Source organism: Aspergillus aculeatinus, assembly GCF_003184765.1.
Source record: "Aspergillus aculeatinus CBS 121060 unplaced genomic scaffold BO66scaffold_65, whole genome shotgun sequence".
NCBI lineage: Eukaryota > Fungi > Ascomycota > Eurotiomycetes > Eurotiales > Aspergillaceae > Aspergillus > Aspergillus aculeatinus.
In genome coordinates, this window is record NW_020291534.1 from 86,190 (window position 1) to 111,242 (window position 25,053).

General features: G+C 52.0%; 10 protein-coding genes across 10 annotated transcripts; 7 read left to right on the forward strand and 3 right to left on the reverse strand.

The window, feature by feature from the left end:
- Positions 1-552: 552 nt before the first annotated feature.
- Positions 553-1,486, reverse strand: BO66DRAFT_395550 (uncharacterized protein). The gene is made up of 3 exons (XM_025648241.1): positions 1,275-1,486; positions 1,027-1,211; positions 553-946 (listed from the first exon to the last, which is right to left on the reverse strand). The coding sequence occupies exons 1-3, from the start codon at positions 1,310-1,312 to the stop codon at positions 819-821; spliced, it is 351 nt and encodes a 116-aa protein (XP_025499143.1). The 5' UTR covers positions 1,313-1,486; the 3' UTR covers positions 553-818.
- A 2,718-nt stretch (positions 1,487-4,204) lies between these two features.
- BO66DRAFT_334089 (putative chitin synthase activator (Chs3)) lies at positions 4,205-6,662 on the forward strand (the record flags this gene model as incomplete). The annotated part of the gene is made up of 2 exons (XM_025644195.1): positions 4,205-6,470; positions 6,529-6,662. The coding sequence occupies 2 exons, from the start codon at positions 4,205-4,207 to the stop codon at positions 6,660-6,662; spliced, it is 2,400 nt and encodes a 799-aa protein (XP_025499144.1).
- A 792-nt stretch (positions 6,663-7,454) lies between these two features.
- BO66DRAFT_395553 (DODA-type extradiol aromatic ring-opening family dioxygenase) lies at positions 7,455-8,990 on the forward strand. The gene is made up of 4 exons (XM_025648242.1): positions 7,455-7,897; positions 7,957-8,129; positions 8,227-8,387; positions 8,474-8,990. Exons 1-4 carry the CDS (start codon positions 7,607-7,609, stop codon positions 8,935-8,937), a joined length of 1,089 nt encoding a protein of 362 aa, XP_025499145.1. The 5' UTR covers positions 7,455-7,606; the 3' UTR covers positions 8,938-8,990.
- BO66DRAFT_359275 (L51/S25/CI-B8 domain-containing protein) lies at positions 8,921-9,793 on the reverse strand. Its single transcript, XM_025644966.1, has 5 exons — positions 9,749-9,793; positions 9,522-9,675; positions 9,338-9,444; positions 9,239-9,271; positions 8,921-9,172 (listed from the first exon to the last, which is right to left on the reverse strand). The coding sequence occupies exons 2-5, from the start codon at positions 9,605-9,607 to the stop codon at positions 9,114-9,116; spliced, it is 285 nt and encodes a 94-aa protein (XP_025499146.1). The 5' UTR covers positions 9,608-9,675; positions 9,749-9,793; the 3' UTR covers positions 8,921-9,113.
- Positions 9,794-9,944: 151 nt separating this feature from the next.
- Positions 9,945-11,179, forward strand: BO66DRAFT_395555 (mitochondrial pyruvate carrier family protein). The gene is made up of 4 exons (XM_025648243.1): positions 9,945-10,363; positions 10,461-10,476; positions 10,582-10,718; positions 10,793-11,179. Exons 1-4 carry the CDS (start codon positions 10,173-10,175, stop codon positions 10,974-10,976), a joined length of 528 nt encoding a protein of 175 aa, XP_025499147.1. The 5' UTR covers positions 9,945-10,172; the 3' UTR covers positions 10,977-11,179.
- A 138-nt stretch (positions 11,180-11,317) lies between these two features.
- BO66DRAFT_395558 (uncharacterized protein) lies at positions 11,318-11,814 on the forward strand. Its single transcript, XM_025648244.1, has one exon. The coding sequence runs from the start codon at positions 11,431-11,433 to the stop codon at positions 11,668-11,670; it is 240 nt and encodes a 79-aa protein (XP_025499148.1). The 5' UTR covers positions 11,318-11,430; the 3' UTR covers positions 11,671-11,814.
- A 328-nt stretch (positions 11,815-12,142) lies between these two features.
- On the forward strand, positions 12,143-13,939 carry BO66DRAFT_383762 (putative extracellular exo-polygalacturonase; the record flags this gene model as incomplete). The annotated part of the gene is made up of 8 exons (XM_025646066.1): positions 12,143-12,449; positions 12,544-12,913; positions 12,973-13,031; positions 13,099-13,259; positions 13,328-13,516; positions 13,590-13,691; positions 13,757-13,831; positions 13,892-13,939. 8 exons carry the CDS (start codon positions 12,143-12,145, stop codon positions 13,937-13,939), a joined length of 1,311 nt encoding a protein of 436 aa, XP_025499149.1.
- A 166-nt stretch (positions 13,940-14,105) lies between these two features.
- On the reverse strand, positions 14,106-16,416 carry BO66DRAFT_383763 (putative phenol monooxygenase; the record flags this gene model as incomplete). The annotated part of the gene is made up of 4 exons (XM_025646067.1): positions 14,106-14,494; positions 14,623-15,136; positions 15,197-15,219; positions 15,300-16,416. The coding sequence occupies 4 exons, from the start codon at positions 16,414-16,416 to the stop codon at positions 14,106-14,108; spliced, it is 2,043 nt and encodes a 680-aa protein (XP_025499150.1).
- Positions 16,417-18,587: 2,171 nt separating this feature from the next.
- BO66DRAFT_359285 (flavin-containing monooxygenase) lies at positions 18,588-20,614 on the forward strand (the record flags this gene model as incomplete). The annotated part of the gene is made up of 6 exons (XM_025644967.1): positions 18,588-18,853; positions 18,933-19,291; positions 19,348-19,513; positions 19,567-19,635; positions 19,685-20,377; positions 20,445-20,614. Coding segments are annotated over exons 1-6 (1,719 nt in total), but the record flags the coding sequence as incomplete, so codon positions are not given.
- A 1,259-nt stretch (positions 20,615-21,873) lies between these two features.
- Positions 21,874-24,774, forward strand: BO66DRAFT_383767 (uncharacterized protein). Its single transcript, XM_025646068.1, has 7 exons — positions 21,874-22,023; positions 22,137-22,191; positions 22,293-22,392; positions 22,483-23,538; positions 23,595-23,686; positions 23,739-24,046; positions 24,103-24,774. The coding sequence occupies exons 1-7, from the start codon at positions 21,933-21,935 to the stop codon at positions 24,492-24,494; spliced, it is 2,094 nt and encodes a 697-aa protein (XP_025499152.1). The 5' UTR covers positions 21,874-21,932; the 3' UTR covers positions 24,495-24,774.
- Positions 24,775-25,053: the final 279 nt, after the last annotated feature.

Consider the following 25,053-nt stretch of genomic DNA (forward strand, 5'->3'; position numbering starts at 1 on the left):
TCTATGGTCAGGTATTCTTTGCAAGAATGCAAATCGTAGTAGACATGCTGGAAATATGGCACGAGTTGTGAAATACGTCACTTCCAGCACAACATATCCTGCTGCATCGCCAGGTGTTCATATACCCCCGGTCGAAAAGCATACGTACTTGTCCTGCAGATAGATATGTACTGTACTGTACATGCATCACTTGGGGTATACATGATACTTTTGGGGTACTGCGTGTCAAGCCCCAAAATATACCATACTATGGAAAGAGAGAGCGGATTCGTGTTTGATATTCCGAAGAGTAGCTAGGCTGATCCGGAAGCTTCTCGCAGACACTTAGAACATTGATCAAGTCACTGTATGGCCATATAAATGTCCCAAATCATGAGGAGTCCCTGAAATACGCTGCTGATACCAATTTCGTGAATTGGAGTTATGGTAGCAATCCCGCACCAACAATATAGCGAAGCACAATAAATTTGAGATCCCTCTACGATTGATAGTGGTCTGCTGTAGTCTTCCTTAGCCCAATGCATGATCTCAACTTTAGCATCAGCAAAAGAATACAGATAGAGTGGATTTCCATTCAGTCGTTCAGACATTAATAAAATGAAATATAATACAATATCGCCCATATAACTCCGCACACGCCTGGGTCCACGACGATTCGAGAGACTGCTTTTCAGGTTCCCCAACTTTCTTATATGGGGTGTAAGTACATGGCGTTGTTGATAAGAGGAGAAGAACGCACTTCTCGTTTCACCAAAAACGACCGAGAGCCGAAGGCTTCATGATAGATCTTGCTTCCGTACTGATATCTTCTTTGCCTCTTATTTCCCACCAAGTAACTCCTTCCGCATTTCTTCTCTTTGCGCCCTGGCGTCTTCCTTCGCCTGCGTATTTTGCGTTTCCGCCTCCAGGCGTCTCTGTTCCTGTTGTTCTTGAGCGGCGATCCAAACTACACAACAAGAGGTGTCAGCACACCGCACAACGATGATTTCTCATTCAGCATCGGCATAGAGAAAGATCTCAACATACTATGCTTGTCAGACTTGGACCACTGCTTCAACTTAGTAACGTATTCATCGAAATCCCGTGCTCGTCGGTCGCCCTCTTCCAGACTCCGTTTCTGAAGGTCGGGGTTGTAGCGCTTGAACAATTCTTCGTCCGTGGGCCGGATGTATTGCACGAAGGCCGGGCCTCCCACGCAGCAAACGACACCGCTATTGACCGTCAGAAGCTATTCCAGACATAGTTGAAGTGGTGCGCTTGGGAACCCAGCTTACACTCCCAGCATCTTCAGCCAAGTTCCTGCACGAGACATGATGGCGAAGCGTTCGGAGGATGGCTATCCGTCTTGAGCGATGATGTCAGACGCGAAGCTTTCGAGGGTAGAGAGGTGCAGAGATGCCGAGTTGGCGAGACACTCCTCAAGCTAACTAGAATTGTTTGCGATTTTCGATATGCTTCTTCTCGATTGAGCATCAGTCCATCGTCATCCGCGCGCGCGGGTTTCGGCAGACAGCGAGCGTGTGGCACAGTTTTGAGGCTAGTGCTCGTGGCTCGGAATGTGGCTGTGTCATTGTCCGCCAATCCCGACATTGGATTACACACCAATCGACAAAAGGTTTTGCTCACTGTGATTTGCTACCAAAGCAACTAAGCCCATGGAGAGGAGCCTTGTTGCTCCACTTGGTATGTGGTTGACTGCCTTATGCCCTCATGCCTCAAACTCTGCGGCACACATTCTGCAGTATGGTACAGTCGGTTCTGGTATTCAGCTCCAATCATGTCATGTCCTGGCAGGAAAGTATCCCGCACCCGCATCCTTGACACTCCGATGTCTTAGACATCTCTTTTCCATGTAACTATTTTTAAAGCATCAGGCCTTGGGGCATACCATCATATGAGTTTTTGATGGATGATTACGCTCATAAGTTTCAATTCCCAGTGCAAGCTTATCTTTAGTTGCCCCGAGCCCAATATCCGAACCAAAAGCTACACTATGTGTAATTTGAGCAGGGATAAATACCGATATTAATGAAGATCTCCAGAGGATCACCACCTTTACTAAGCTGCACAACTGTGCTGGATGATCACTGTAGTACTAGACAGGCCAAAGGTCGAAGGAAACTGGTGCCTGTGCCCCATGGCACTGATGGGGATTGTTTCGCTCGGGCGTCAAGATTTGTGAAGAAACCGGTGCCATAGTATAGCACGCGGAAAGACCAATAGAAGAAGTGCGAGCCCGACTACACTCCAGACGGAGACTTGTGCCGGGCCTTTGGATAGAGTATGGTAACCCAATCGTTCTGCTGGGGACAGGCGTAGTGGAGCAAAGGCACTTCTCACCGCCCTGTCGTTGGTTCTTTGCTGCCGCCTGAGGCTCGGCACGATCTGCTTGATGTTGAAAGCATCGACCCCTGACGATCGAGGGTGCTTTCTGCTCTTCGATCAGGGATCAATCATATTATTGATCACTGATAGACATGCGTTGAATGTTGTGGGCTTAGGATTGATTGTGCCCTTAAGGATTAGTGCTCGGGGTCACTCGAGGCCGTTGTCGGGAATATGTGTACCGTGACTTAAATTTTATTTTTTACCTTCCTCGGACCGACTATCTAAAACGTCACAATTGTAGTTTGGTCCCTTAGTTAGCGCCATGCCAAGAAGTCATTGCACCCCAATCTTGCGGATTCGGTGACCATCAAAAAGAAGACCCATCTTCATCAACAACCGACTTTCCGACGCTGCCGAGACAACGCCCACCCTTAAGCGCGCGCAGGGCCCGAATGACATGAGAGAAAGGAGCAGTCATTGTCGGCCACAAGGGTCAGGCTCAGTTAGTGGGACATGAGCGCAAGTATTGGCGGAACGAACGTGGGTCTTTCCAGCCAAAGGAGGGAGAACTGTTCCCCAGCGTCAGCGTCAGGTGCCGGTCAGCGTGAAACAAATCAGCTATGCGAGAAGAGTGGACTGCTATGTAAATTAAAGGAGACGAGGGATAATAAGTCCAAAGGGGGAAACAAAAATAAAAAGGATGATGGGTCATAAAAATCTTGAAAAATCCGTTTCTATTGCCTTTCTCATTCTTTTTCTTTTCTCTTTGAACGCTATCTTTGTTGCTAATCACCCCAGATAGAGATAGTGTAGTGGTCTAAATTACCGCCGCGGGCCATAGTCTTCCCCTCTTTTTTTGGGCTGTCTTTTTTCCCTCCACTCAACTGCTTCACCTGCGCGACTCGCAACCGCGCCTTCTCCTCCTCCTCTTTCCTCCTTTTCCTTTCTGTCCATGTGCTGCCTGCTGCTGGCTCACTCCTGGGGTCAACACACGTTCTTTATAGCTGACTGAGCATTTCCCTTCATTGATTGTGTTCTTGGGTCTGGATCCTGTCGGAAACGAACCCATTTCCATACTTTGAGGCAGGCGACATTCATTGCTCGTGTTCTAAGTGAGTTAAGCTGGCCCTGCGCATTTGCGCTCTCCGCTTCTGCAATCCTCTGCGCCCATGACCTTCCCACTGACATTGTCTCTCGTCTCAATAAGGCCGATTGAACTCCTTATCGCGCGCGCCCATTTGGATCCGATGATCGTACATCTCACATGGAACTCCTAAATCATTGTGTTGGTATGATTTTCGTGCGGACCTAGCTTCGAGTAAGCCACGCGCCCCTATTGCGACCTGTGCAGGGCTTTGCAGCACAGAATCGCTCCGGTCCTTCTCCTCCTGACTAGACCTTGCAGCTTGGCTAGACAGACTGAGAGACAGACAATTTGATCCAATCAATTCAAACCCGCAGAATATAACTGTCGCTACCCCTTGCGAACAAAGAACACGCGTCTCCCACTCGCCTCACCCATTCACATCCACTCGCTTCCTTGTGCATTAGGTCTTCGAGTGTGTCATGGCATATCAGCAGCGTCCAGTACAGAGGGCTCCGCCTGTACGAAACTACGGTCCCCCCCAGCCTGCCCCCAGTGGGAGGGGCTACCCGCCACAAGATAGCTACCTTGAGAGTCGCTATGATAACAACTACCGTGGCTTCCCCAATGGGGGTCACGATAATCACGGATATGGATATGCTAGCGAAGGTGCAGTTCCGAGGTCATATGGACATGGGCCACCGCCCCGCGGTGCCCCGCGCGGCGGTTACGGCCCCCCGAGGGATGACCGAAGCCATGCATATCGTGGAGGCCCACCACCGCAAGGGTATGATGGTCGCCGTGGCTCCGAGGATCGAATCCCACCTCCAAGACAGGATCGTATTAGACTGCGTGAGTGATTATATTCTATCCATCCGGCTCACGTGCTCATCATATCTTGATTCAGCCGGACGTCCCCCGCAACTGCCTAGCATCAACACCTCATTTCCCGCCCAAGACCAGCGTGGACCAGTAGGTCTTGAGAGCGGGATGGCCGCTATGAGTCTCAATGGCGGTGCAACAGTACCTACACAGATTCCGGATCGCCCGCATACTTCTCATGCTAAACGGCCCACCCACCCTATGTCTCCGGGTAGAAGTAGGAGCATCACTCCAGGGACACCAGCGAGGTCCGCCAGCACAGGTCGCCCGTCTCCGGGTTCTTTTGAACGGCGCAATGGACCATATACAGACCCACAGGAGCCGCCCCCTGTCCCCCATATTAACAGGAGCGCGACCATGCCTGTCTCTTCACCGGCACAAAGCATACCTCCCAAGCCACTATACCCAGGACAGGCCACTTATCAAGAGCCCAGCTATGCAGCCCCACAAGGACCCCAGGAAAGGTTTGACACCGCGGCATGGGTGGATAGCTATTATAATCGCAAACAGGCGGAAGAGCCTGACATGCCCAACTTCGATGCTATGCCTGATCCTGCCAAGGGCGGTATTATTGATGAAAGCCTGCCTGGTTTGGAACAGCCGAAGGTCAAGCCATCCCCTGCATCGCCCACGTCATATCAGGCCCATTACACCGCTTTTAATCCGCAACCGGCAGACGATCCTTACGCGCACCCTCAATCTGATCCGCGGGGAGGGCCTGCGCCCAATCAATTTGCAAACGCAGGTTTTCAGTTTGATTTGCCTGGGGGTGAAGGACCCCATGGTGCACATCATCACGAGGAATCAGGTTATGCATATAACGCAGATCCTTACGAAGACCCATACATGCAACGAAGCGACAATTGGAGTCCTCCTGGACCGGCGCATGCGGATGGTGCAGCAGGCTACGCTACCAGGGACACTCCTCCCTACGGCAATGGACAGTCTCAACCATATAGAGCCGTTAATGACCACAGTCCACCCATCAATCAGCCCGAAATGCTTGATGATCAGCAGAACCCGGATGCTCTTCCACACCACCCTGTTCCGTTCCGGCCCGGTCTTGAGCAGGCATCCAAGCCTGCTCCAATGCGCCAATACGAGAGCGTCGGCAGCTCAAGATCTCCCCCGGTAGCACCGCAAGGTCCACCAGCTGAATCAGCTCCATCTGGTCCGGTGACACAAGGTGAGCTGCAGCGCCTACAGCAGTTGGTCAAGGCGAAACCCAATGATCGCAAGACCCAGCTGCTCTTTGCGCAAAAGCTGGTCGAGGCCTCGACTGTCCTGGTTGATGCTAGTCGGATGGATCCAAAGACGAAAGCCAAAGCCCGAGAAAAGTACACCATGGACGGTTATAAGATTGTCAAAAAATTGGTTTCTGCCGGGTACGCCGATGCACAATTCTATCTGGCCGACTGCTACGGTCAGGGCCAGATGGGTCTACAGGTTGACCCTAAGGAAGCATTTGGTTTATATTATGCTGCTGCGAAGCAAGGACACGCCCAGTCGGCGTACCGTGTTGCGGTCTGTTGTGAGATAGGTCAAGAGGAAGGTGGCGGCACTAAGAGAGATCCGTTCAAGGCTGTTCAATGGTATAAACGTGCAGCAGCCCTTGGTGACCCCCCTGCGATGTATAAGATGGGAATGATTCTATTGAAGGGTTTACTAGGCCAAGCTAAAAACCCGCGTGAAGGAGTTGCCTGGCTTAAGCGTGCAGCAGACCGCGCAGACGCAGAGAATCCCCATGCTCTCCACGAATTGGCATTGATGTATGCGAACGGAGGAAACGATGTGGTTGCACGCGATGAAGCCTACGCAAGCCAGTTGTTCCATCAAGCCGCAGAACTAGGGTATAAATTCTCCCAATTCTACCTGGGCAATGCCTATGAGTATGGCCTGATGGGCTGTCCTGTGGATCCCCGGCAGAGTATCATTTACTACACACACGCTGCTGCGCAAGGAGAACACCAGAGCGAATTGGCCCTGAGTGGGTGGTATTTGACGGGTGGGGAGGGGATCCTGCAACAGAGTGATACGGAGGCGTATCTTTGGGCTCGCAAGGCCGCCACTGCCGGCCTTGCCAAAGCTGAGTACGCGATGGGCTATTTCACTGAAGTTGGAATTGGCGTTGTCGCAAACTTGGATGACGCAAAACGATGGTATTGGCGCGCAGCTGGTTAGTACCGCCCCTGGCATAAATCTGGATTGATACTGACACTTTTCTCGTCGCTTAGCGCAAGGATTTCCTAAGGCTCGTGAACGCCTTGAGGAGATTAAGCAGGGTGGAGCTCGTATGCAGAAGACCCGTCTTTCTCGGTCTGCCGTCAATCAGCAAAAGCAGAATGACGGAGATTGTGTTCTTATGTGAATCATCCACATATATATCTTTCTTCTTGGGTTGAATCCTCCATTTACTGATATGAAGACTTACATCATTTTAATCGTTTGATGCGATATGTCATGGCACGTGCCCATAGCGCCTCGTCTGGATCGGGGGGCTTTATACATACTAATCACTTCAGTTTGCTGAAGACGCATTGGCTATGGTTTGCTTAATCTGCACTTGGGCCCATCTCTTTTCTCTTTCTTGATTCCCCAATGCATTTCCACTTGCGGTCAGCGTGTCAGCATAGCCGAGGCTTTTCAATCATGCGATTTGCCCCAGCAGCTTATTTTCATCATGTGTTTAACCACAAGTAATACTACCACAACTTAATACTAGGGTATTCAACCTTGAGGTCACCGCTTCAAATGTCCAGAGATGGGACAGACATGCGAAGCACTTTCAGTCTCCTAGACTGAGCACCTTATTACACTTCTTTAAGTATATTTCCTAGCACCTTCTCAGTTTGTCTTAATCTACGATGCAAGCTTGGTCATGTAGAACCCGTGTCAAGACCACCTGTCAAGACTCATGTTCAAGTGTAAGAGAGCTAGGACCCAAGGATCGGTGTCGTGCAATGCGTATGTTGTCCATTGTCCATACATGTATGCGGAGTGAGGCAATTCCGTCGGGAGGGCGCGGGGCAATTCCGCACTCCCGAGAGAGGGATTGGTCACCACCCGATCGGATGCGCGGTGGATTAGCAAGATCGGCTCTCGCATGTTCCAAGTACGAGTGCCAGTTTTAAATCACGCCCCAAGTTGCATTTTCCTATTGGTGGTTTGATCTCGAATTTCTGCAGTACCAGTCGCATTGTTCCTAAACTTTCCCCAGAAAGGGACCCTGAACACCTTTTTGTGTGCTTTTTTACTGCTACCGTACTGTACCTTATAGACCGGAAGATATCGTCTTTTGACAAGTATTTATATATGTCTGCCACCACACCCGCGCCTGAAGACCAACCCACCCACCGCAAACCCTCAACGATTGCATTCATATCGTTGCTTGCCCTTCTACTTGCCGTTGCTATTACCCGCTTTGCGACCTCGGGCGCATCCACCACCGAGCTCAGCTCGCAAAGTACCACCACCCCCAACACCGCCAATCTGTCTCGTCTCCGTCGCTTCTTCAGCTCACCCGTCGCCTCCGCAGTAGGTCGATCTACGGTCGAGTCCACCACCATGTCGAAAACGCCGGTGTATTTTTTGAGCCATGGGGGTGTACGTCCAGCCCTTCCCCGTTTGACAGAGGCGAGATACTGATTCTTCTTGTGGTGTAGCCGAATATCATGTACGATCATCAGCACCCGGCGTACCACAAGCTGGGGGAGATCGGACGCGAGATCACAACGAAAGTGAAGCCGCGGGCGGTGGTGGTTTTCTCGGCCCATTGGCAAGGGAAACGGGATACGATCCAGGTGAATACGGCGGAGATTACGGAGTTGATCTATGAGTATGTTCCTTTCCTTTGCAATTTCCGGTCTTCTTCGTGATTATCGAATCGTCAGGCTGGAGATGGGTGGAGAAACGGTTACTGACGACCCTTGAAGCTTCTACGGGTTTCCGAGCCATTACTACAAGGAGAAATATCCGAATGTTGGGAGTAAGGAGGTCGCGGAGAAGGTGCTGAGTGCGCTGGGTGAGGCGGGAATTAAGGCTGAAGGGGTGAAGAGGGGGCTGGATCATGGCGTTTGGGCGAGCTTCAAGTGTGGTAAGTTGCCTCTTCTCTGATGAAGTTGGAGGTCAGGGAGGGGGGCGGGGAGGGACAGAGGCCTGCTAACATCGTGCCGTTCATAGCCTTTGAGCCCGAGAAGAACCCGTTAAATGTCCCTATTGTGCAAGTCTCGCTGTTCGACACGGAAGACCCCGTTCAGCATTACCGACTTGGCCAGGCGGTGTCGAAGCTTCGTGAGGAGAACATCCTGATCATTGTTTCCGGGATGGCAGTTCACAATTTGCGTGACCTGCAGTTCTCCTTTGGCGACCCGCGGCCGCTGCCGTATACCGCCAGCTTCGACGAGGCTCTGAAGGATGCGGCCACCGCCAAGCCGGCGGAGAGGGAGCAGGCCTTGGTGGACCTGCTGAAGCGGCCCGATGCCCGCAAGGCGCACCCGACCTTTGACCATTTGCTCCCCATTCATATTGGAGCTGGTGCTGCCGGAGACGACAAGGGGAGGCGCTTGTGGACCCTGAAGGAAGGAAGTATGAGCTGGGCGCAATATAGATTCGGCGAGATCGCCAACAATACTAGTTCGCTGTAGTCTGTGTTGATAAACCAGGTAAACTCAATAGAGTTGCAAATTTTAAAAGGTTCGGCAATTTTTCCGGCGTTTCGTGGCGAGAATTGGGTCTTCAGATTCATCTATAGGTACAGCGCAGAGGAAGAGGGCAGAAACAAGGTTGCATGAAGATATATGGGCGCAATAAATAGGACTGATTATGAAGACGCCTTCACCAACTGGGTAATCTTCTCTTCGACCTGCTGGTCCGTCAAGCCTGTGTTGCAGCAGTTTCCGTCAGTTATCACAGTTGCGAGTCAAGGCCGATCTCGAAAGGTCTTACCGGTCAAGGCTTCCTGCTTCTCTCTTCCGAGCTCTGCATATGCTAATTAGCTCAAGTCTGCGAGCAGGGTGTCCACAATAAGTGATCGTCGGGCCATACCGTATCTAGCGTACACTCTGGGCACAGTACCAGCTGCCTCGCGCATCAGGATAGGAGTGGAGGGGTTGTGCTTCTTCATGGTGGGATAGGCGCGCTGCAGGAACGATCTAAGACAAACAATCCAGGTCCGTCAGCAATTGAACTCGAACGACACATCCTAAATATCGCGCGAGAGTCGACTAACCGGGTAGCGGCGCTTTCCTGAGAGGTCTGGCAGAAAAGGAAGCGCAGCTCCTTCAGACCCTTAGTGAAAGCGTACTTGGAGGACATTGTGAAGTGGTGACGGATCGCAAAGGGCGGGATGGGTCGGGAACACGCGGGAAAGACCGTCAGACAAACTGGGCACCCGTTAGTATTGACTCTGGATGACTCGGAGAGTTGCAATTGAAGACGGCGGGGATAAAAACTGACAATGCGTGCTGGGAGCTCTGATCGAGGAGTTACCGACAAACTGATTCCCACTGAGTGAGGTTCTGAGAGGGACCCCGGCAGAACCAATCCAGTCAAGCGTGATTGTCACCGCTTACCTCAGCCGGAAAAGAGCCGCAACCCCAACAGAGTGAGGCCGACGTCGGGGCCTTTTGACGGATCGCTTCATCTCGACTACCTTTAGTCTATCTTTACCTACAATCTCGAATTTCCTGACCCTTCGCTCTACCTGTGGTCGTTGCTACCAAGAGGGTTTCTTCTTCTTCTCCTTGCGTCGCTTCCCTCTCTCCACTCTCTTGTACCTGGGTCCCGCCCGACACTCTCCGCTCTCACCCTTCCGAACTCTCCCATAACACACACCTTGGCCCGCCGCGCTCGGTCTAAATTCATATCAAACCCCTTCACAATGTCGTCTCGTGTCGGTCTACGCTTTTTCCAAAACTCTCGCGCTGCTTTCCGCAATGCATATGGCCCCTTTCGTCGGCCTGGCGCCCAGGGTTTCCGGTTCCAGAGCTCAGATGCCGCCGCGGCCGAGCAACAGAGCACTTTCCAGCGCCTATGGAACAGCCCGGTCGGTGTGAAGACGGTGCATTTCTGGTGAGCTTGCAGCCTTTGAGGGACTTGACTGGCACTATTCGTGGGGTGCAATTGATATGGGAGGTCAAGAACCAAGCTAACATAAGATGCTCGCTAGGGCCCCGGTTATGAAGGTATGAGTCCTCATATGACGACGAGAAATTCCCACCCCTCATCGGCGTCGCCTACTGTTGTACTTGAGATCTACGATCGTTCATCACTGACTCTGTCCGCCCCAGTGGGCACTCGTCATTGCCGGCATTTCCGATCTTAGCCGTCCCGCCGAGAAGCTGTCCCTGACCCAGAACGGTGCTCTGATGGCCACCGGGGCTATCTGGACTCGCTGGTGTATGATCATCACTCCCAAGAACTACCTGTATGTCTACCTCTTCAATCGACAATTACTTTCTGCGATGTAGTAGTCAATAGACTGACTAATCGGATGTCCAGGCTTGCTGCTGTCAACTTCTTCCTTGGCATCGTCGGTGTCGTCCAGGTCACCCGTATCGTTCAGTACCGCCGTAGCTTGGATGGCTCTACCACGGAGGCTGTGAAGGATCTGGAGAAGGAGGTGGTTGATGATGCCAAGGCTGTTGCTGCTACCACCGAAGCCGCTGTCAAGAAGTCGGCTTAAACGTCCCTTTTTGGGCGACCGAGAAGGGGGTTTGATCATGTAAGCTGGACACTCCGTGAAAATTAGATTAGATTCCTTTCATCTCTTCGGAATGGGATTGTCGGTGTACCACTCGGATGGCCTAAGGAGCAGCGACCGTGGATGCGCGGAGGAATCCCGCTAGGACTTTTTTTTTCTTCTTTTTTTTTACCATTTTGCGCTTGTATATATTTCCATTGACTAGAATGAAAGATTTGAAGCTGAAGGGCGATTTCCACAAGCCATTTAAATAGTTCTATATGGGCCTCAGCCGACGGCGCACCGTTGCGTAGGGGAAGAAGGAAAATGTGACTCGATTATGTGTTGTTGCTTCTGTGTCTGCGCCGGCGAACAGCCCAATGATGTCTGGCTTGAGACAATGTAGCGGTCTGAAGTAACCGCAAAGCTATCTCCAAAGATGGGGAATGGAGAGGTAATGAAGCTGGTCACCAGAGTGGAGGTCATATGTTTTGCTCTCCTCCACTTTTCATTTCCCTCCCCTCCACACCTTCGTCTGCTCATCTCCACCAGCTTATTCTTATCACATACTGCGGAAGTCCTCGTCATTCAATGCTCAAGTCAATCCAAATTAAGAGCCACAGAAAGGCGCCAGTACCGGTTCGAGTACCAACCCCAGGTCCTTAGAGCCAAACATCGTCAGAAATCCCGGGGATAGCGGGCCAGCGCAAGCCACCGCGGCCACTTGCTATGAATGATAATATGGAAGAGAACAAACCCGACCAGCCATGCTGCAGGGGGAACAGCACAATCAAGGGCTACCGAGGACGCATCAATCTCCTGCTGGTGCCATTTTTCCCCCAATCGGACAATCGCAGCGGGAGTTAGCCCTCCTATCACATCGCCCGGCCACTATAACTGCCATCATGAGCTTGGCTGTTGCTCCACGCTTTCTCCATACTCTCCGCATCGGCTTGTTTCATTTCCCCGGATACATTCATGCCCAGGGAGACGCTTCCCCGCCTTGAGAGAGCCGGTGATGCAACGGGCCTGTGCACGCCCGGGGAGAATTTGGGAATATATAAATACAATGAGGGCGGAGAATGATTTCGCACAGCGGCCAGGTTCTCGTTCAAGACTATTCCCTTTACCTCTCCCGATTATTACTCCCCTGAGCTGTCAGTTCAAAAATGAGAACCTCGCATCTTCTTAGCCAAGCGCTCGGCCTTCTTGCGCTGGGCGCGACAGTCGAAGGCTTCAACCGCGACCGAAACCAAGCCTGCGGGCCTCACAAGCCCTTCCAGCCTCTGCCCACGAGCAAGTCTAGAAGCAAGACTTGCCATGTTCGCACTCATGGGGACGGATCCGACGATTCGGCGTATATTCTTTCTGCCATCAAGCAATGCAACAATGGAGGAAAGGTTGTCTTCGACGCCGACAAGGAATACATCATCGGCACGGCATTGGATCTCACTTTCCTGAAGCACATTGATCTTGGTGAGTCGATGTTGATCGTTCTTATTTTTACCTTCCTTCTTTTCCTTCTGTATTAAGTCCATGTCATGGTGACTAACCCTGACCTGCTCAACAGATATCGAGGGAACCATCCAGTTCACCAACGACACCGATTACTGGCAAGCGAATGCTTTCCAACAGGTCTTCCAGAATGCAACGACCTTCTTCCAGCTCGGTGGTGAGGACGTGAACGTTTATGGAGGCGGCACTCTGGACGGTAATGGCCAAGTCTGGTACGATCTGTACGCAGAGGACGCTCTTATCCTCCGCCCTATTCTGTTTGGCATTATTGGTCTGAATGGGGGTACCATTGGCCCGCTGAACCTGCGCTACTCCCCACAATGGTACAACCTCATCGCCAACTCGACAAATGTTCTCTATGATGGCATCAACATTTCTGGATATTCCAAGAACCCGTCCGTGACTGCTAAGAACACGGATGGATGGTACGTTGCTCTTCTTTGTTCTGCAGTAGAGGGTGTCGGCTAACGCTTGTTTTTGCTAGGGACACTTACCGATCCTCGAACATCGTGATCCAAAACTCTGTGATCAACAATGGCGATGGTACGTCTTCAAACCCCCGCGAAACCAATCAGTAGCGCACAACCTCTAACAAAGTCTGGATTGGTAGACTGCGTTTCCTTCAAACCGAACAGCACTGACATCCTGGTGCAAAACCTCCACTGCAACGGCTCGCACGGTATCTCCGTGGGCTCTCTCGGACAATACCTGGGCGAAGTGGACATTGTACAGGACATTCTCGTGTACAACATCTCCATGTACAATGCCTCGGTAAGTGAAGGCTCATACATAACGCACCCACTTGAGCCACTTCGGCACCAGTATTGACCCGTGTACAGGACATGGCTCGCATCAAGGTCTGGCCCGGTGTCTCGTCCGCTCTCTCCGAGGACCTCCAGGGTGGCGGTGGCAGCGGTCGCGTGCAGAATGTCACCTATGACACCGCCTACATCGACAACGTCGACTGGGCGATCGAAGTGACCCAATGCTACGGACAGAAAAACCTGACTCTGTGCAACGAATATCCGGTGCGTATACCAGACCCCAAGGAAATCATGGCTGGAGGCGTTCGAATTCTAATGTGTCATGACAAACCAACAGAGCAGTCTCACCATCTCCGACGTCTGGTTCAAGAACTTCCGCGGCAAGACCTCTGGAAAGGAGAATCCTTATGTCGGAACCCTGGTTTGCTCGAGCCCCGAGGTGAGTTTCTGGATCTGTAGTAGGCAAGGCAGAAGAACGCAAAAAGCTGACAGATGTCGCGATAGGTGTGCTCGAACATCTACACCGACAATATCAACGTCGTCAGCCCCAAGGGCACCAACGACTTTGTCTGCGACAACGTAAGTTGATTGTCCCCCCGAGTTATGCCTGGTTCGATCTTGTCGCTCATGCTGGATTAGGTGGATACCTCGGACTTGAGCGTCAACTGCACGGCGACTTCGAGCTAGATGACCCGAGTTTGTTCGAGGAACTGTACATATTGAGCCCGTTTGATAGCTAGAAGAGCAAGAAAGCTGTATGCTGAATGAATGCTATAAATCCAATCTCTGACCACCGAAGCATAAGGTTCTCTGTACATGCACCTTCAGGACTATGCATGACCCAATTCCCACACTAAACTCGTACCAAGCACTCTTCCAAGAACGCATCCACCCGTGCCACATCCCCCAGTGTAGCCACGACCCCGACGTACCCATCCGGCCGAACGACAGCCACCGCCCCATGCGCCGGATCCACCCCGTAGATGGTATACACATCATCCATCTCATAGCCACTGTAGAACCGCATTTCGGAGTGCTGCTTCAGCTCCGCGGGCGTATCCCGCCACGTGAAGTCCCGGGACAGGCGCGGGTGGATGACGACCTGCTCAATCGCGGAAGCCGGGTACTTGGGGAGAACCCGGGTGCCCAGGACGCGCAGGGTCTGTGCGGAAGTGCTCGTGGGGTTGAGAAGGTCGGTGGAAGTTAGGACGAGGAGGCGGAAGCGGCCGGTGGAAAGGAAGTCTGGGTTTGGGTTAGTTTTGAGGGGATATGAGGTTTGGCACCGAGGGGAGGAGGATGTGTTAGGCGTGGGCGTTATATGGTTGGTGTGTTGTGTCATGAGGAGTGAGGGCTTTGAAGAAATCACTCACCGTCATGCAGGTCTCGTCTGTTCCCATCTGCGTGACGCTTGTAGGTCACGTTTAGTAGTCTTCGACCGGGGCGGAGAATCCCGCTAAGGTAGTCGGTGCCTTGGATCGGGTTTGTGGGGGTGGTAGCTGTAGCTGCAGCAGCTGCAGCTACGGTGCTGTTTGGTTTTGTTTGTTGTTGTTGGCGCTGTACGATCAGGCTCTCCGGATATTCGATCCCACAACCGCTTGTGAAGCCGTTGCCGGTGCTGAAGACCTCGAGGAATTGGTCGTGGGTGAGCCCGGGGAGGCTGTCTTCGGTGCTGCCAATCTTGCCGGAGAACATGGAGGAGAAGGCGCGGTCGAACTCGATGAGTTGGTGAGCAATGGTGTGGCGTTCTGAGTGGTAGGTTGCGAGGATGGGATCTGGACTTCGAGGGTTCGTTGTTGAGTTCGGGGTGAGGCCGTTGATCACGTAGGCGAGTTTCCAGGCGAGGTTGTATGAGTCCATCATCGAGACATTCATGCCTTGTCCAGCCTAATTTGTGTTGCCTGTTAGTTGATAGGGAGAATTCTGTGTAGGGGCTGTGATACGTACCTTCGGGCTGTGTGTATGACAGGCTGGAGAGTAGGAGAGTTGGTTGTTTGGTTAGTTTGCCGGAGAAGCCTGAGGTTTGCCATGGATGAAGAGGAGGACGTACCATCTCCCACAATGAACACCCGCTCGATTCCCTTGGAATCCTTGACCGTGAACCGATCTGAGACTCGTTGACCGATCTGATACGCCGCCCACCAGTCCACTGCCCCGCCCTTCTTTGGCTGGATGTAATATGGCTTGAATGCATCGGCCGCGTGTTGAAAGATGCCTTCTAACGTCACCTTGCTTCTGCGAGCTCGCGCATCCTCCTTCGCGGCCGCCTCGTCCACCGACCGCTGGTCCTCATCCACCTCCTCTGAGGCCGCTTCCTCAGGGACCTGCACATACAGACGAGTCAGATAATCCCCCGTCGCGATCCGCTCGCGCGGGATGACCATCACTGACCCCGCTGGGGAATGAATCGCACACCGTCGCCGAATGTCTGGGAAATCCGTGTCCACCACTAAGTCAACAACACCCCAAATGTGATCCAGCGACTCGCCGGCCAACTGCAGTCCCATACACCGGCGCACCATCGAGTGCGCCCCATCCGCCCCGACCAAGTACTTTGACCGCACTGTGCGCCGCTCGCCGTTGGTCTCTAGCTCGGCGACCACGGGAAACTCCGCATCACCGTCCTCGTCGATTTTGACCTGAACAAGTCGGGTGTTCCGCTGTACCCCACGGGACGAATACCGTAATAGGTCGGTTTCGAGGATGCGCTCGATCCGACCCTGGTGGATGGTGACCTCGTGGCGATAGCGCGCCGGCACGGCAACGTCTGGCACAATGGCGGTGCGCTCGATAATCTCGTCCGACTTGGCGGACGGGTTCCAGAAGGCCACTTCCTCCATGTGGCAGCCGTCGTTGAGGATCTCGTCCGCGAGCCCCAGGCTCTTTAGGACCTCCAGGGTGCGCGGCTGCAGCCCGTCCGCCTGGCCAGATTTCAGAGTGCCTGGTTTGGCGTCAACGCAGAAGAGGGACTCGTCGCTGAGGCCGTATCGGGCGAGCAGAAGGCTCAGCATGAGCCCGGCGGGTCCAGCGCCGACGATGACTACTTCATATCTATCGGGATTTTGTTGGTGCGAGAAGGGGGCATTGAGTCGGGGGAGTGGTGGGGCGAAAGAGGGTAGAACGCGAAGCTCGCGTGTGGAGGCAGCGGATTCGGTGAAGACGGGCATGGAGAATACGAGTAAGGTGTGTGCAATGCGTAATTGGATTTGAACATAGGGATCTTGGGTTACTTCGCAAAGGTCTACGCGGATACTGACGATGGTTTTATATGGGTTGACTTGGAAGGTGCACCCACGCACCCACCTGGACCCAGACTTTTGAACGGAGACAAAAGCCACTCTGGGGATACCCATCGTCGTCCCAAAGAAGAAAGCTCCTACCCCATCGATAGGTCCACAAACGAATTGTGATTGGCCTGGACCACAATTAGGGTATGCGAGTGGGCGGTTTATGGAGCCCTCTGGGGCGCTGACTGAGGATTACTTGTCCCTCACTAATCCGCCCTTGATCGTCCTTACATGGCTCAGTTGGTCTACCTCGGTACCTGAACAGCCCGATCTCCTGTCATTTTCATGGCTTTCAGAACGTCACAATTGATCGTCATGTTCACAGAGATGCTCTTTCTCAACACCGGAGTCTCAATAATCAATGATTGACATCGGCAAACTGTTCCATTGTCTGGACGCAAGACTTTGAGGTCGGCAACCGGCCCAATGAGATGCATTCCTGGCATCGATGCAGTTTACGTTCCGGGCAGTTAGCCTGAGATCGGTTGCTGGATTACTCAATGCTTACTGAGTTCCAACCATGCGGAATTACTTACTGACAATTCAGGGTATGGACATTCAATGACACGTATGGTGTACATACATACCGGTATTCGTGTACTGCAAACCGGGAACGCGTCACAAGCGCCGTAAGGTATCAACTCAATACACTATACGCCAGAGTATACTTCCATCTTTCTAAGGGCAGATCTTCGTCCATGTCACAAAACAACAACAACTAGAACAAATTTGGTACCATCGTTGCCGCCGCTTTCTCCGAGCCGCCTAGCCCCGAGAGAGATGCCGGCGGGGAAAACCTGGGGATGTTGAGAAAAATTACGGGGTAAGCTTGGCCGGCACAACGGATGCCCTCTGATACGATCAATAATGCTTGGTCCTGGAAGGCAGACGGCTTTACGGAAATACGGGTAGCGAAGGTAGACGATCAGGCTGATCTAGACAGCCGATCGTCCCCCCGTGCTGGATATACTGTCGGGAATCCCCCATTCCATGCTGGACAGTGCATCTTCAGACCCAATTAATTGCTTCTCTACCATATGTCGGGGGTTTCCCGAGGTAGATTCCAGACTCTACTTAGCATCTGTCGGATCCGTCATCGCCCGAGAAGCGCAACTGTACAGATCCCCACATCGTGAACCGGCTGAATTGTGACCAATGCCCTAATGCTGAGAAGATTGTCATGAGGGGACAGTCTCTCAACTACTCAAGCTTTTGATGTGGACTAGAACTCAAAGGAGAAGGTATTTACCACGGTCACTATTTTCTCAGTCTGCGAAGGAAGCTAACTTGTCGGCAAGCCGCCTCTTCCACATATTATGCCCACTATCTTGTCATCCGTTCAGAACGAGGCAGAATGATTGGTTTGACAGATAACCACGATAATGGACTCCGTGTGCGGGGATCCCTGTCAACTGTTCTACATAGTATGATTACCAACCAGCGCCCTCATTTGTCTGTCTCGCAAGCCAGTCCCCATCCCCCACCGTCCGAATGTGAAGCTCGGTTATCTTTGGCGGGGGGACGGGAGGTGGGTCTTACCGGTTGAACATCGTGATTTCCATTGCACGAAGCGAGAGACCGGGGGAAGTCCGGTTTTACCCACCCATTCAGAGACCTACCTATAGGTGCTAAATCTCATGCCCCCCGGTCCCAACTGACAGGCCGTCGACTGTCTTCGACGAAGCTAACAGATGCTGGGAAGGGAGGGGGGGGGAATCCCCGTGAGCTGAGTGGGTATAGCTCCGCCTATCTCGCTCCTTCCCAGTCGGGGCTAATATCTTTGCGTCAACGGTGTAACGCAAACAATCTGCGATAACGTCCGTGTTACCACCCTAGGAGAAAAGGAGGGGGTTTATCACCTATTTTAGCTCTCGTGGAGACGAAAACCCCTCCCCGAGGCCCGAACAAGGAAGAGTAGCTCCGCTTCGCTTGAAGCGACCGTTCGTCTTAAGACTGGGGCAATAAATAGGCATAGTCCAAGCTCAGTGCTTTCCACTTAGACTCCTCGCAGAATAACTCCGTTTTGCACACGGTCAATTAGTCTCGATATCCGCCATGTTACAACGATGGTCGCAACTATTTGGATTCACCTCCCACAATAGTGCTGCGGCGCCTCCAGCCAATGAGTGGATTGTCCAAGAGCGGGCTGTTGATGAGCACCGCTCGCTGAGAGTCATCGTAATTGGGTCAGGAATTTCGGGCATTATCTCTTCGATCCGACTTCGACAACGGATTCAGAATCTGGATCTCTGCATCTACGAGAAGAATACGGATATCGGTGGCACTTGGCTTGAGAACAGATATCCGGGTTGTGCATGTGGCAAGTACCCCTGCCATTTCATGGTTGGAGACTTGGATACACTGGGATGCAATCTTCTAACACACTGACCTTGCAGATATTCCAGCTCACACATACCAGGCTACCTTTGAACCCAACAAGGAATGGTCTGCCTTCTATGCCGCAGCCCCCGAGATTCACAGCTATTGGAAGCGGGTGGCTGAAAAATATGGGTGTATGGAGCATATCAAGTTTGAAACGCAAGTCATTGAGGCCTTGTGGAACGATGCCACAAGCAAATGGATTCTACAGGTTAAAGACCTTGTTAGTGGGTCGACCTACCAAGATCAATGTGATGTGCTCATGTCGGCTACGGGGGCATTGAACGATTGGAAGTGGCCGAGTATTCCGGGCCTCCGTGACTTTAAGGGGAAACTGATGCATAGTGCTAATTGGGACGAGTCCTATGACTATAGCGTGAGTCGAACCCAGTTTTCTGATGACCAAGAGAAATGGTGGCTGACGTCCGACAGAACCAGAAAGTGGCCGTGATTGGAAACGGATCGAGTGGCATTCAGATCGTTCCCGGCATGCTGCCGAAAGTGGCGCATATTGACCATTATATCAGAGGTCGCACTTGGCTGGCACCTACCTTCGCCCGAAATCAGATCGACAAGCGTGGCACTGAACTCGAAAACTGTAAGCTTGCTTAGCTTTGAGAGAGGATTCCCTGGTTGACCTGTCAATCATAGTTTCCTTCTCTACAGAGGATATTGCAGCATTCAAGACGGACCACAACGCCTACCAGAAGTTTCGCAAAGGTAATGATTCCAAACTACCTTTTACCTCGGCAGCTGCTTACGACATCAGAGATCGAGCTTGAGCTGCAGTCTATCCATGGTGCAACCCTTTTGGGAACCCCTGAGCAGCTAGGCTCTGAAAGTGTCTTCACACAGAATATGAAACGACGCTTGCAACGTAAACCGGAACTCCTTGAGAACCTTCTTCCCTCATTCCCTCCCGCCTGCCGCCGTCTGACCCCAGGTCCTGGCTATCTGGAGGCCTTGACAGATGACAAGGTTGACGTCATTTCAAGCGATATTGTTAAGGTGGACTCGAATGGTATCATCACAGCAGACGGTGTGCATCATCCCACCGATGTTTTAGTATGTGCCACGGGGTTCGATACCACGTTCACACCCCGGTTCCCCATCATTGGGCGCAACGGATTGTCCTTGTCCCAGCGTTGGGAGAAGACGCCCGAGACTTACCTGTCTTTAGCAGTTGACGGGTTCCCTAATTACTTTGTCTGTCTCGGCCCGAATGCGGCCCTGGGCGAGGGAAACCTGCTGCTTCTGATAGAGAGAGAGATCGATTACTTGACGTGCTGTGTACAGAAGATGCAACGTGACAACATCCGCGCAATGTGTGTCCGGAAAGAAGCCGTGGAGCAATTTAGTCGGCACTGCGACCAGTACTTCTCACGCACCGTGTTTAGTTCGAGCTGCCGCAGCTGGTACAAAGGAGGGCGAGAGAATGGACGAGTGACGGCACTGTGGCCTGGTACGTAGATTCCCCCTTTACTTTTTTCCGGAGTTTGTGATTCGTGCGCATTTTCTTACCGTTTCAGGTTCGTCGCTCCATGCTCTGAAGACGCTCGCGCACCCACGCTGGGAGGATTACACGTATGACTATGTCGACAACAACCCAAATGGCTGGATTGGCGACGGGTGGACCATGAATGAGAAGAACAAGGTTATCAATGTCGACTATCTCGACGACGACCAGATGGACTTCCCTCCAGTTGCCTGTGTGATAGGCAATCAACAATAATCAGAGGAAGGGAAAGGGGGGGGGGTGTTTGACTTCGGCAGTGGCTGGTCTCTGTACCCGTGCAACTCTGCTGTTTTGTTTTTCCTTTCTATGGAAATCTGATAACCTATGATGACATTCTAGCTTCCTGTTCACAATTAAGATCCGTCTGTAGTTATTAACCAGAGATCTCCAGCCTACCGGATGATTCGAGCATGTTGTACAGTGTTTAGCGTGAGTTCGAGAGCTGGGGGGAGCAACGGCGGCCGAGGGTGGGTTAGACTTTGGTGGCGTTTCGACCAAGCAAGTCGCCAGAGGTACAACAACGGGCAGTCCTGCTTTTACAGAGTAGTAGAGTTGAATTGGTTACCAAGGTTGGTAGTGTAAATGGGACGTCACTTGTGGGAGGTGAGATTGGGAGCCTGGATTTTGAAGGTGGGGGAGGTGAATAGTAATGCAAAGAGAAGAGAAGAGAGAAATAAAGTTTCCCTGCGTAAACGTCGAGGCTTAATTGTCGGTCTCATTGTCCGGTTTTCCCAGCTCGAGTGGAAGAAAATTGTGGGGGTGTACGGATAAAATGTAGTCAGTGCAGTCAGTAGGTGGTGTGGGCGGGACTGCGAACCAAACCGGTCTAGCGTGTGCAGGCGAACCAGCGACTTTATCGAGCGCGGGAAGGAATTGGAACTGGTGCAGTGAAGAAATGCAGCCCCCTCCAGCTCCAACCACTGACAGCTCTGAGCCGGCAGCCATGAGCCATGAGCCTGGAGCCTGGAGCCTGAAGCTGCAGAACTGCAGAAACGAAAGAAATACACACACTACTCCACCACCATCTAGTCAATCAATCAATCAATCAATCAATCGCTTCAGAGTCCAGTGTCCGGAGTCCATTTTGTCTGTCGACCAAGACTCTTTCTTTTTAAAGATCCATCCATCTCGCTCTTGTTCTTCTCTTTCCATCGTACTGTGGTTGTTTCAGGATGACTGCATCTGTCTCAATACCTTGTTCAGTCTAGACATTCATTCATTCATCCATCCTCCTCCCAATCCTCTCCACTCTCTTTAGACTACCACTCAGACGTGTCGTTCCCGGTTCGATCGACCGGGCTTGTTGCGCGCTTTTACCGGCACGTCTCCACTGCTGGCATCATCACCACCAGCTCCGTCCGAGTTTCCACCGCCCGCTCCCGATCTGCCCTTTGCCCCGATCCCCCTCCTTTACCCCATATTTCCACCTCCGTTTACCCCATCTCCCCCTCCACAGGCTCAAATCCTTCCATTTCTCCCCGATGCGCACCAGTTACTTACCATGAAGTCTGCTTCAAGCAAGCATTTCTGTTGTACCATCTGTCAGCGAGGTTTCACGCGCATTGACCATCTCAAACGCCATCACCTCCGACGTAAGTCCAATCACTCCCTTGTTCCCACCACACCCCGGTCATTGCTTGTCTCTGGGCCGGTTCTCTTCCACCACAGCTCACTGATTCTGGACGAACTCTCGGGTTTCGGATAGACTCCGGTGTCAAGCCTTACTCATGCATTTTCTGCAATGAGTCGTTCGCGCGTTGGTGCGTATGTCCCGGGGCGCTGTAATCAATTCAGTCCCTCATACCCCGCGCCTTACGAGTTCCGCGTGCTTTGTTGCTGATGGCCACGCGTCCTTCTATAGTGACAACCTCCGCGACCACTACACGGATTGCGACAAGCGCGGAGACCAGAAGATCCCGGAAACGGGGCAGAGGGGCAGGCGACGACATGCCTGCCAGTCGGCAAGTCACTTCTTTCTTCCTTACCTTTCCTGCCGTCTGCTTCTGGAGCGTCAGCGCATGGTTTCTAATTCAAGTTCTCTCTCGCCTTAGTGCACGTCAATGAAGCTGCGATGCGACGGGCAAAGCCCTTGTGGTTCCTGCCAGAAAAGAAATCTTCCATGCAACAATGAGCGTAAAAAGCAGACCAATGGTATTGAGCTAGACACAGGCGTAAAATCGAACAATCGCGGGGACTACGTTGGTACCTCCGATCGCGGTTCGATCAGCTTTCTCTTGAATGGTGGCTCCGACAGCTTTACCGAAGAGTTTCGGCTCCCTCCTTGCAGCGACCGCAGCCGGGGTATGAAATATCATACTCAGATGGGGTTAAAGGAAGCAAGGTCTACAATGCTGGACTATCAGATGGGACTCGATCAGTTGGATATCGCCCCGGCATTCATTGAAGCCGATCCCACGGCACGCTCCTTTTTCCACGACAACTTTCTTGATTTCTTCAACGGTCCGTTCGAGGGCCCACCGAAGTTCATGGGCACGTCTCAGTATAGTACAGGGTCTGAGTTTAGCGCGGGTCTCCCGCCAGGCCAATCTAGCGTGACGCATCCCAGTGAACAGCCCTATGTACCGGAGCAGCCCTATGCTGCTGCACTCTCGCAAGCGATTTTATCGCGAGCCTGGGCTGTTCCCCTGGATGCTAACGCGAAGCAGCGATTGGCCGCTAATGCTAGCTTTTTGTTGACGACAGCGCGCATCCAGAAGTTTGTCTGGATGTATGCCAGATACTGGCATCCGAGTTGCGCCATGGTTCACCTTGCCTCGCTGCAATTGAATACCGTTCCGTTGCCTTTGCTGGCAGGATTGGTATTCATGGGTGCCATGTATTCGAACGATGAACAGGAAACATATGCTGCCAAGCAATTGTTGGACTTCGTGGAGCTTTACATTTTCTCAACCGAGGTTTTCTCTCCAGAAAGCGATATCGCTTCCATGTTTTGCAAGGGAAAGACCAACTTCCCTCATGAGGGTGACGATTGGGTCCAGTTTTTGAACTTCCAAGCCGGTTTCATAATATGTATTGTGCAATACTGGTCAGGCTCTCGCATGTCGCACAATCGAGCCATGGAGAACCGGTTTAGTGAAATCACAAAGGTATGTTTATTTACCGGCATATCGCGTGGGGAATAGGCTACTAACTCACCGAGAAGGTCGCTCGTCGAATGAACCTTACCAAGTGTCGCCACCAACACCCCGACGTTACTTCAGAGCAGCAATGGATCCAGACAGAGTGTCGCATTCGGTAATTGCCTCACGAAAAATGCTAAATCGCAACTACTTGCTAATCCTGATAGAACTATTTCCATTATCTCTCTTCTCGACTGTGCCTTCTGCTTCTTCCAGAACTACCCGTGTCGCCTGTCGCATGTGGAAATGGATTGTGATTTTCCCTGCCAAGAGGCACTTTTCAATCTAGAACATCCATACACAAACATCGGATTCCATTCTTCTCGAGGCTTTACCATCAAAGAAGCATTTCAGAGCCTGTTCGACGGATCGAACGCCCCAAACATGTCATTTCCACTCTCTCCAGATTCTTCGACGAATTCTAGTGGGATACTTCCAAACATGAATATCCTTGACATGTTCATTCTCATCCACCGTACGTCATAAACACTACTACACTCGACATTGCTTCAACTGCTGATCATATCATAGTCCTTTACGCCTTCATAGATACCTATATGACTCTTGCCTCCGTCACCCGTTCCAACCAGCCCCAAATCCAGTCCCCACCCCAACCCACCCAGCTTTCAGATCCTGCATCACCCGACAAATTCCGGTCACAGATTGCACCGGAGAATTCCGTGCTGGGTTCTATTCGCGTCGCGTTAGCCCGCTGGCGCGAACACTGGCTCACGCTGCAAAGTGCCGTATCCAACCACGAATGGGCTTCCATGGGGTTCTACAAGAACGGTTATAACTTCTGGCTGGTGTGTCACCTGCTCATCACCAGGAAGGAAAGTATGGATGTGGTCATGGGGCTGGAGGTGAAGTGCGAGGACAAGTTGGAGAAGTTGAAGGTCCTGCTGAATGATGATAAAGATTGACTTGAGCCTAGGAGCAATGCATGCTTGTATGGTCTAGAGCACTTGCTTGTGAGAGGCGTTGCGAGCCTGATCAGTTTCATTGTATGTATTAGTACGGCGTTTGTGGGTTTGCGCTCATGCTTGGGAGATGGTCATCGGGCACTGGTAGGTAGTTCGGAGTTTCGTGGGTACTTTTGGGGAGAGACCTGTAGGGCGCGGAGGTTTGTATATCAGCAAATCTGCTTAGGGAGTTCATATATCTAGGAGAAGATATAGACAAGCCCTCACGGAGGACATTCTGAAACAATACTCACTACTGCAATTTAACTTACCGAGTACATTGACAGCTCCCTAACCAGAGAACCGACTTTCAGTGAGATATTAGTCAGCCGAGGCGGCCTCAGCTGCCGCTCCCTTCTCAGTCCCCCGATTGCTCTTTCCATCAGCATTATCTCTCTCTCCTCTTAAATCTCTTCTTGTTAACTCACCATGTTTACTACAAGTACATTACTACACCTGGGTGGGTAACCCCACCCCTCATGCCACTGCGAAGGCCAGGGGCCAAGATGGACTTCGATGC

Excerpts from the sequence above, each read along its gene's own strand:
- BO66DRAFT_395550 (XM_025648241.1), bottom strand. The coding sequence starts at position 1,312 with ATGTCTCGTGCAGGAACTTGGCTGAAGATGCTGGGAGT. Across the intron at positions 1,212-1,274 it reads TGGCTGAAGATGCTGGGAGT|CGGTGTCGTTTGCTGCGTGG; the intron begins GTAAGCTGGGTT and ends GACGGTCAATAG. Across the intron at positions 947-1,026 it reads GTCCAAGTCTGACAAGCATA|TTTGGATCGCCGCTCAAGAA; the intron begins GTATGTTGAGAT and ends CTTGTTGTGTAG.
- BO66DRAFT_395553 (XM_025648242.1), top strand. The coding sequence starts at position 7,607 with ATGTCTGCCACCACACCCGCGCCTGAAGACCAACCCACCCACCGCAAA. Across the intron at positions 8,130-8,226 it reads ATTACGGAGTTGATCTATGA|CTTCTACGGGTTTCCGAGCC; the intron begins GTATGTTCCTTT and ends CGACCCTTGAAG. Across the intron at positions 8,388-8,473 it reads TTGGGCGAGCTTCAAGTGTG|CCTTTGAGCCCGAGAAGAAC; the intron begins GTAAGTTGCCTC and ends TGCCGTTCATAG.
- BO66DRAFT_359275 (XM_025644966.1), bottom strand. The coding sequence starts at position 9,607 with ATGTCCTCCAAGTACGCTTTCACTAAGGGTCTGAAGGAGCTGCGCTTC. Across the intron at positions 9,445-9,521 it reads CAGGAAAGCGCCGCTACCCG|ATCGTTCCTGCAGCGCGCCT; the intron begins GTTAGTCGACTC and ends TGTTTGTCTTAG. Across the intron at positions 9,272-9,337 it reads CAGAGTGTACGCTAGATACG|AGCTCGGAAGAGAGAAGCAG; the intron begins GTATGGCCCGAC and ends TAGCATATGCAG.
- BO66DRAFT_395555 (XM_025648243.1), top strand. The coding sequence starts at position 10,173 with ATGTCGTCTCGTGTCGGTCTACGCTTTTTCCAAAACTCTCGCGCTGCT. Across the intron at positions 10,719-10,792 it reads ATCACTCCCAAGAACTACCT|GCTTGCTGCTGTCAACTTCT; the intron begins GTATGTCTACCT and ends TCGGATGTCCAG.
- BO66DRAFT_395558 (XM_025648244.1), top strand. The coding sequence starts at position 11,431 with ATGAAGCTGGTCACCAGAGTGGAGGTCATATGTTTTGCTCTCCTCCAC.
- BO66DRAFT_383767 (XM_025646068.1), top strand. The coding sequence starts at position 21,933 with ATGAAGTCTGCTTCAAGCAAGCATTTCTGTTGTACCATCTGTCAGCGA. Across the intron at positions 22,024-22,136 it reads CAAACGCCATCACCTCCGAC|ACTCCGGTGTCAAGCCTTAC; the intron begins GTAAGTCCAATC and ends GGTTTCGGATAG. Across the intron at positions 23,539-23,594 it reads GGTTTAGTGAAATCACAAAG|GTCGCTCGTCGAATGAACCT; the intron begins GTATGTTTATTT and ends CTCACCGAGAAG.